At 37.9% G+C, this 9,929-nt stretch overlaps 1 protein-coding gene across 3 annotated transcripts in view; it reads right to left on the reverse strand.

Moving 5' to 3' along the window:
* Positions 1-9,929, reverse strand: part of LOC21387895 (small glutamine-rich tetratricopeptide repeat-containing protein) — a 10,982-nt gene continuing 1,053 nt past the window's right edge. For 2 of the 3 annotated variants that reach the window (XM_024172252.1, XM_024172251.1), the window contains exons 2-10: positions 9,462-9,724; positions 8,442-8,475; positions 2,551-2,690; positions 2,390-2,456; positions 2,171-2,270; positions 1,602-1,765; positions 1,129-1,175; positions 940-990; positions 1-701 (exon numbers count right to left, since the gene is read on the reverse strand). In XM_024172252.1, the coding sequence (XP_024028020.1) occupies positions 306-701; positions 940-990; positions 1,129-1,175; positions 1,602-1,765; positions 2,171-2,270; positions 2,390-2,456; positions 2,551-2,690; positions 8,442-8,475; positions 9,462-9,724 (1,262 nt within the window). In that variant the 3' untranslated portion in view covers positions 1-305. The remainder of the gene's footprint in view (positions 702-939; positions 991-1,128; positions 1,176-1,601; positions 1,766-2,170; positions 2,271-2,389; positions 2,457-2,550; positions 2,691-8,441; positions 8,476-9,461; positions 9,725-9,929) is intronic. The other variant, XM_010108063.2, reaches the window with a different exon arrangement.

The raw sequence follows: 9,929 nt of genomic DNA on the forward strand, positions 1-9,929 counted from the left end.
TAAGAGAATATGAGAGTCAAGACAACTTTCTACTTGTGTGGAATAATCCAAACATGCTTATACCATATCTATTTATAGACTAAGAGCCATAAATAGAGATAAGGGCAAAGGACACGAGTTACATATACATTAAGATAGGTATTATGGAGAGATAATACACAACAATAAGGGATGAATTATGAAGGAGATAATGGGATCTAAATGAGAAGTTATGGAATATGAAATGGTGGCATCCACACTAATTGTTTCACAACATGTATGAAATAGTTAAGTTCATATCATACAGTTATAACACACTCCAAATTTTAGCTTGGCGGTGCTGACCTTCCACTATTAGTATCATGTGAATGTGAATTTGCAGCAGGTGCTGCACCAGAGAACATCTCCATTACAGATCTCAAAGCCCCAGTTAGCTCCTCGGGCATTTGTTCGCCAAAATTCAAATTGATGTTCCCACCAATTTGTATCTCGGGTTCGTCTAATCCGTCGGTGTTGCTGTCATCTCTTGGCGGGTTTTGAGAATGCTGTCCTCCTTGGTATGCGTTTGTAGCCATGTTCATAAACATATTCGCAAAGTTGGCAGGAAGACCAGTCGTATTAAACGGCATAGACCCAAATGGAGGCGCAGCAGCATGGCTTCTTGACCCACCTGCAGAATGGTTATGGTCATCCGAATTGCTTTGACCAGATGAACTTGCACTCTGTAATTAGATGCAGAAAACAATGACAAGTTTAAATGGTAATATGATTAAATTCATGCAAACTAAATGGTGGCAAATAATATTCAACGAGTAAACATAGATGACCTGGGCAATTTTGAAATACAGGATACAACCAAATTAGAGACTTGAAACTAAAGAGATCAGGTAGAAGAAAGTAAAATTTGAAGTCTGCATAGTTTACTTTGGCAATTCAAGTCTTGTAGGCATGTTTTGTTACCTGATCACGTTCGGCTCGTTGTTGATCCTCTTTCATTTTTTGCTCAGCCATCTATGGTTTTGGCAGGAAAAGTAGCAATAGTAAATTTCGCCACATAGTAAAAATAAAAAAAAAGGTAGCAATGGTAAGAGAGGAAAAATCGTAATCAAAACCAAGATAATTAGAAAGAAGGCATCAAGTCGAACCAACCCGAATATTTTCCTTGACAACTTCATTACTTGGATCCAATTGCAAGGCTGAAAAGATAAATCTCACATTTAGAAACAAGATTGTGCCAACTTCTTCCTCTTTATTAGTTTTTTCCCCTCCAATCAACTACACTTTCTTAAAGAAAATAATCTCACTGTGGATCATCGTCGGTGGATATAGACTTTTTAGTGAAAAAAGGGAACAAAATATAGGCAACAAAACAGAAATTAAATTTCCAGCTCGACCACATTCTTGCAAGCATAGATGCAGATAATAAAATAATCGAGCAAAAAAAGTACATTCAGTAGAACAACCCAAAAAGATATCGCTTGTACATCAATCCTATTCTATAATCATAAAAATTATGCAAACTGCAGGAAACAGATACTATTAACAAAACCACAATATTGAGAAAATTAATAGGATTAATGATGTTAGCATGGGTACTTATAAATGAATATTTTCACACAAACCTTTCTTAAATCCTTTATTAATAGCATCAGCATAATTTCCTTGTGCAAAATAAGCTGTTCCCAGACGACTGTATGCCTTGCTATAATTCGGGTCTATTTCAATCGATTTAAGGCAATCTCTGACTGCTTCAGTATATTTGTGTGCCTGAGTGTAAGCAGCTGCCCTGATACATGTAGCTCATGTTAATGAAATGAAGGTTTCTCGTTTTTCTTTTGGGCTAAAAATCATTTAAGATAATAGATTCAAAGAAGGTAAATAAAAAGGGTAGAAATTTCCTACAATTAGCAAAAGAAACAGTATTAAATATTTAAAACAATGCCTAGTAGTAGAAATATGACTGGAAATGGTTGGCATCAATGTGCGAGTAAATCACAGTTATTTTAAACTTAAAAGTGATACTAAATCTAGTTATTTCTAACTTTAAGGGAAAAATGAAAGGAACCAATTCCCACTTCACATGGAGGAACAAACGGGATATATATTTTGGAGGGGACAAACTCAGACATGTTAACCATTCATGTGACTGACAAACTTGCAAGATTTATTTGAGTACAAGTTGGTTGTTCACCTGTTACAGTAGTAAACAGCATTGTTTTCACAAAGTGCAACAGCACAATTATAAAGCTTAATTGCGTCCAAATAGAGCTTCAACTGCATGGCCCTGTTGCCTAATGGGGAAAAGAGAGAGAGCACCAACCTAAATTTTCTCAAGTTCATTGAAATAAAATTCAACAGTTCAAAGCCGAAGCATAATATTAACAACCAACCCAAAGGCCTCCAAGTATACCTTGTGATTTTAATGTCTCAGCCAGATTTTTCGTGTTATAATCCTGGCATCCGGATCTTTCCATTTCCTGAAACAAAACAAGAAATCTAATTAAAAAAAAAAAGTTTTTCTTTTTAAACATAGAACAATAACAGTCCTAGAGAAAGAAGAGAGAGATATACAGCTAGAGCATCATGGAATAACTGAGTAGCTTTCTCCACTCCAACTGGGTCATCGGTACCATCAGGCATTATCCTAAAGTAATGAATTTTCTCAAGTGCTGTGAAGAATTGTCCACAAAGTTCGTCTCTGGATGTCGCTGCTAATGACATGGACCGAAGCAAAAAATTAAAAGTTTTACAGAAATCTTGTAAAGATAGCAACAACTCTGAAGTAACAGAAGAATATTAATCTCACCCCCAGCTACCAATGATAACAACGTGAAATTAAATATGAGATAGTGTTGAGATTTCCGAATCAATTAGGGAAGATTTCTAGGAATTATCCCAGATATTTTGTGTATAAATTAGGAGGAGAATCCGGTATTCTTACCAGATCTTTATTTTTAAACTTTCTTAATTTAGTGGGTTTGTTTCCTTATTTAGTTACAAGCTAAGAATAGTCAAAGCTTTACTATTTGTATATATATATATATGTGTACCGGCTGATTCAAGGAATAAGAATTGATATTCATTCTTCCTAAAAACCTTCATGGTATCAGAGCCCTAGGCTCGTATCTCTGGAAATTAGTTTCCCTCAGCCCTGTCGCCTCTCATAGTCACTCTCACGGCAGGCCTCTTCTTTTCTAGTCAACTGGCCTTATTCTCTTATTCTGTTCCCTCATTCTCACGATTAGGGATCGATCCATTCCTCTTTTTTTTTTTTCCAGGCTTCACATCGCTGTTTTTTTGTTTTCCCCTGAATGACTAAATATGGCATGGTAACAGAGAAGTCTACCTCAACCTCGGTAGATAGTTCCACCACCGAAGTTTCATCCACAACCAATTCCCATGGAGGACCAGAAAACACATCAATTCTCATTACCGGACACAAACTCAATGGCCACAATTACCTACAATGGTCACAATCAGTGATGATGTTTATTTGTGGTAAAGGCAAAGATGAATATCTCACTGGTGAGATTACAATTCCAGAGAAAAGGGATCCTAAATACAGAACATGGAAGACAGAAAACCACATGATCATGTCGTGGTTGATTAATTCTATGAATAACGAAATAGGAGAAAATTTTCTCCTATACGGGATTGCAAAGGAGATATGGGATGCAGTGCGGGAAACCTACTCTAGCTCGGAAAACATCTCGGAATTGTTTGAGAGTGAAGCTGCACTTCATGATCTACGTCAAGGAGACCTCACGGTAACACAATACTACAACACTCTCACTCGTCATTGGCTGCATCTCGATATGTTTGAAGTCCATCCGTGGAAGTGTAGTGAAGATACAAAGTTGTACCGGGAGATAGTGGAGCAGAAAAGGACCTTCAAATTTCTTCTCGGCCTCAACAAGAATCTGGACGAGGTCAGAGGAAGAATAATGGGTACAAAGCCTTTTCCAAGTATAAGGGAGGCTTTTTCAGAGGTTCATCGGGAGGAAAGCAGGAAGAAGCTGATGATGGGCTCTCAAAATTCTGCTCCAACTCTTGAAGGATCCGCCTTGGCTGCTAGAGGACGACAAAATAGTGTTACTGACAACAGGCAAAGAAAAGGAAGACCTTGGTGTGATCACTGCCGCAAAACAGGACACATCAGGGAGACTTGCTGGAAGATTCACGGGAAACCATCTGATTGGAAGCCTTCTCGACCAAACAATGATCGGGAAGGCAGAATCAATATTGCTGCCACTACTGGTGACAAGGAAAACTGCACCACTTCTGCTTCACAGGCTGAAAACAGTCCCTTCACAAAGGAACAACTTGAGGTACTCCAGAAGCTGCTTAGCCAGAATGTCATGACTCAAACAAACAATAAAAACCCGGGTTCTAGTATGCTAGCACATAAAGGTAATCTTTCAAATGCCTTTGCGGTTAATAAATGTCATACAAATCCTTGGATTGTTGACTCAGGAGCCTCGGATCATATGACGGGAGATGCCTCTATATTTCATGAGTATAGTCCAAACCTTGAGAACCATACAGTCCGCATAGTAGATGGTTCTTCATCCAGAGTTAAGGGAACAGGAGTAGTGAAAGTCACTAAGGATATAACCCTTCATTCAGTTCTTCATGTTCCTAATTTGGACTGCAATTTAATTTCAGTGAGTAAATTAACTCGTGATCTCAATTGTGTGACTAAATTTTTTCCAAACCTTTGTGAGTTTCAGGAATTGAATTCGGGGAAGACAATTGGCAGTGCTAAGGAGTGTTTTAGGCTCTATCTCCTTAAGGATAATATTTCTTCAAGAAGGCAATCTCAGAATAAAAATGGTGGATCATTCAAGAGTCAGTCCTGTTTAAACACTTGTGTCAATAAGGATAGTGAAATTATGTTATGGCACTATCGTCTTGGTCATCCCAATTTCATATATCTCAAAAATTTGTATCCATCATTGTTTATCAATAAAAGTCCAAAGTTTTTCAATTGTGAAGTTTGCCAACTTGCTAAACACACTCGTAGTAGCTATCCTAACTCTTCATACAAACCTTCTCACTCCTTTCCCTTAATTCATAGTGATGTATGGGGCCCCTCAAGAGTAAAAAATATCACTGGAACTAGGTGGTTTGTGTCTTTTGTTGATGATCATACTCGCTTAACATGGGTATTCCTTATGAAAGAAAAGTATGAAGTTGGACAAATTTTCCAGAATTTTAATTCTATGATACAAACACAATTTCAAACCAAGATTCAAATCCTTAAAAATGACAATGCCAAAGAATACTTTGAATCAATTCTTGGAACCTATCTCATGAGTCAAGGGATTGTCCACTTAAGTTCTTGTGTTGATACCCCCCAGCAAAATGGGGTTGCCGAGAGGAAGAACATGCACCTATTAGAGGTGGCTCGGTCACTCATGTTCACCACTCACGTACCAAAATATTTCTGGGGAGAAGCCATACTCACAGCCACATACCTCCTTAATCGGATGCCCTCCAAAATCCTTAAGTTCCAAACTCCGTGCAATGTTGTCCTTCAACATTTCCCACACACCAAATTCATCTCATCATTAGCTCCAAAGATATTTGGATGCTCTGCCTTTGTTCATATACACTCTCAACATCGTGGGAAATTAGACCATAAATCTATAAAATGTGTCTTTCTCGGGTACTCCTCACATCAAAAAGGGTATAAGTGTTACTCTCCCACAACCAAAAGGTTCTACAACTCAATGGATGTAACCTTTTTTGAACACCAATCATTCTTTTCCAAGCCTGTAATTCAGGGGGAGAACATGAGAGAATTTCAGCTTTGGGATCTTGAATTCCACCCCTTTCATCTCTGTCCATACCAGGTCCTACTCCTCAAACAGATTCTACCAATCAATCCGAGAGTCATACTCCTACATTGAGTCCACCGAGTCTATCCCATATCCAAGACAGTCCCAGTCCAAATCGTTCTAGTCCACCTCTTCAGCTTCAACAAAACGATGAAAGGAATAAAGAGGTAATTGTTTACTCTAGGAGGAAAAAGTCTGGAAAGGAGATAGAGCACACAATGCGTCTCATACTAGACCATGAAGCTGATCCGGATTCAATGCCTACACAAGTTCACTCGGGTAAGGATAATTTAGATGTTACAATACCTGCTATGGAGAATTTAGATGTTCCAATTGCCTTGAGGAAAGGTGTCAGAACTTGCACGAATCATCCTATTAGCCGATTTGTCTCATATGTGAAACTATCACCATCATACAAGGCCTTCGTGTCTACTCTTGATAGTATGCAAGTTCCCAACTCTATTTAGGAGGCTCTCAAACACTCAGAATGGAGGAAGGCAATTAATGATGAAATCCAAGCACTAGAGAAAAATAACACATGGGTGTTGACAGATCTTCCCCCAGATAAGAAGACCGTCGGATGTAAGTGGATTTTTACTATCAAACACAAGGCTGATGGTAGTATTAAGAGACTAAAAGCTCGACTAGTTGCTAAAGGGTTCACTCAGTCTTATGGAATAGATTATCCGGAAACTTTTGCTCCGGTGGCCAAACTAAACACTATCAGAGTCCTTTCCCTTGCAGCAAACAAGGACTGGCCTCTACATCAACTGGATGTAAAAAATGCATTTTTAAATGGTGACCTTGAAGAAGATGTGTACATGGAAATACCTCCAGGACTGGAAGCAACCGTGGAAAGCAACAAAGTGTGCAAACTCAAGAAGTCTTTGTATGGACTCAAACAATCTCCTCGTGCATGGTTTGACAGGTTTGCAAAGTCAGTTGTGAGATATGGATTCACTCAATGTTAGGCATATCATACACTGTTCGTGAAGTTCTCCTCAGAAAACAAAGTGGCAGTCTTAATTGTATATGTCGATGACATCATTCTGACAGGTGACTATGAGGAGGAATTAGTGAGAGTGAAAGCAGTTCTAGCCAAGGAATTTGAAATCAAAAATCTTGGCAATCTCAGATATTTTCTCGGAATGGAGGTAGCTTGATCCAAGCAAGGAATTTTTGTCTCTCAAAGAAAGTATGTCCTGGATCTGCTAAAGGAAACAGGAATGCTGGGGTGTAAACCAGTCGACACACCGATGGATACTAAGAAGATAACAGCTATGATAGAGTCTGCACCAGTTGATAGGGGGTGATACCAAAGACTCGTACGACGGCTTATCTACCTCTCTCACACAAGACCGGACATCGGCTTTCCAGTTAGTGTAGTGAGTCAGTTCATGCACAGTCCTACAGAAGAACACATGGAAGCTGTGTATAGAATCTTGAGGTACTTAAAAATGACACCAGGAAAGGGTATACTATACAGGAAGATTGGAAACCAGGATATTAAGATCTACTCAGATGCAGACTGGGCAGAGATGTAAAGGACAGAAGATCAACAACTGGTTATCGTGCCTATGTTTATGGGAATCTAGTCACATGGAGGAGCAAGAAACAACCAGTAGTCTCAAGGAGCAGCGCAGAAGCTGAGTTTAGAGCATTGGCCCTTGGCATTTGTGAAGGAATGTGGATAAGGAGACTACTCAAGGAATTGGGGATAACAAGTGAGAAACCGATCAAGCTTTTCTGTGACAATCAAGCAACTATATGCATCGCCAGGAATCCGGTACATCATGACAGAACTAAGCACATTGAGATTGATCGTCATTTTATCTCAGAGAAGATTAACAACTCAATAATACAATTGATCTATACCCCCACACAATCTCAAGTGGCAGATATACTCACGAAAGCTCTTCCAAGAACAAGCTTCGAAGGATTGAGTCACAAGCTGTGTTTGTTCAACATCTACAACTCAGCTTGAGGGGGAGTGTTGAGATTTCCGAATCAATTAGGGAAGATTTCTAGGAATTATCCCTGATATTTTGTGTATAAATTAGGAGGAGAATCCGGTATTCTTACCAGATCTTTACTTTTAAACTTTCCTAGTTTAGTGGGTTTGTTTCCTTATTTAGTTACAACCTAAGAATAGTCAAAGCTTTATTATTTGTATATATATATATGTGTGTGTGTGTGTACCGGCTGATTCAAGGAATAAGAATTGATATTCATTCTTCCTAAAAACCTTCAGATAGACACGACTCTTGGACTAACACACATCCAAGATTACATTGATGCTACCTAGAGATGGTTTCTAACATGACGTTCTCAAAGAGGCCTGGATACCCTAGATTATCAAAAAGAAAAAAATGACGTTCAAATTCCTGCAGCTGAACTTTACAATAATTTTTACTAGTCTCGCCTGTTGAAAGTACTTACATAATTAGCAAAAGTATAGCCTATAGATTGATGAGAAAATAAAAACACAACGGACGGGCACATATACTGTTCCTAGAAAGGAAACACCTGATGACCAATTCCATTAATGAAAAACGTTGTAAGATTTCCAACCCTAGTAAATAATTTGAAAAGGACAACAGATTGAAAAGAAAATAAACATACCTACTCCATGAGTTTTACTGGTTGAATCCTCAGTCTGGTCAAATTGAAAGCCATGAAAGAGTCAAAACTCAGTATTCAATAATGAAAAATGATAGGACATGATAATTGCGTCATAGCCTAGGAACTTCATATGCATGCAACTCTAAACCATTCATTCAATGATCTGAAAGAAGAAAAAAATAAAGTAGAACACAGAGATAGATATTTTGGCACCAGGACAGTTCAGTGGGTGATGAAACATTAACCTATGGGACACGCTTAACACACTTATCTTACTCCCACTTCATCTACCCCCAATTGCTTCTTCTCTGTATCTTCTCTTTGTTCTCCTTTTTTTTTTCTTTTCTTTTTTTTTTTTGTAAGTATTAGTGTTTTCTGTTTCTATTATTATAGTTTTCAACCCACTTCCAACCTTCAATTGAACCTTAAACTGCATTTCAAAATACATAAACTTAGTTACCTTACCAAATCCTCGATTCATACATTCTTGAGTCTTGACTAGATGCTGATTTCCTACGATTCTACTCATCATCCTTCTCTCGAATCAGTAATTATACACAATATGTCCATAATCTAAGACACAATTACCTAAACAGTGTAGCAAAATTCTGCTCCAAAAAAAAAAAAAAAACCACAACAATATCATTAACATCCCCATATTTATAATAACTACAGTTGACCTTTGCTTCGCGCTCTTCCCACTTCCTGATCACAATAATCTATCATATTAGCTAAGAATTGAACAAAATCCTAGAAATGACCTTCGCTCCCTATTTCAATGCTTTTTTAAACTATGATGCCCCAGCAGCTTTTGGCACACTCTGGACACCAAAAGAAGGATCAGAAACATTGCCTTCCAAGTTCTAACTCAAATGCAACAACCAATAAAGTGCTGCAGCAAACTTACTACTAAATCAATCGGACATGTAAAGTTCAGAAAGAACCATATGAACACATAGCAAGTAACAAATACACACATTCTTTATACAGGAAATCTCTGTGTGGATGCTAGACAAGTACCAGAGGTTTTGATGCCTTTGATAGATTTTCATCAGGGCCGTTTTGAGCCAGAGATGAACTAGGAACATCCACTGATGTTGGTCCAACATGAAGATCTGTTTTATTCTCGTGAACCTTGCTCTGTCCAAGCAAACTAAAAATATCAATCAACGAATCAGGTTTAGTCTGATCGTCATCAGGAAATGAACCAAGCTTAAAAGCCTCTTCAAGGCATTCTCTAGCAACATCAAGGCTTTCAATATCAACTCCAGGAGCAGGTTCAACTGTTTAACAGGTAACGAGCTCCCATAAGTCAGGAATTTTAATTCACAATCAATTCAATAAGCATAGTAATGGTTTTAAAAGTGCACAATTTTTTTAGAGCAAAAGAAGCTTAACTTGCAGCAAATCATCAATCATGAAGGAAAGTAATATATATATATATATATATATATATATATATATATACACACAAACAATAGAAAAAAA

This window comes from Morus notabilis, unplaced genomic scaffold, assembly GCF_000414095.1.
Source record: "Morus notabilis unplaced genomic scaffold, ASM41409v2 Scaffold2151, whole genome shotgun sequence".
In the NCBI taxonomy this organism is placed as follows: domain Eukaryota; kingdom Viridiplantae; phylum Streptophyta; class Magnoliopsida; order Rosales; family Moraceae; genus Morus; species Morus notabilis.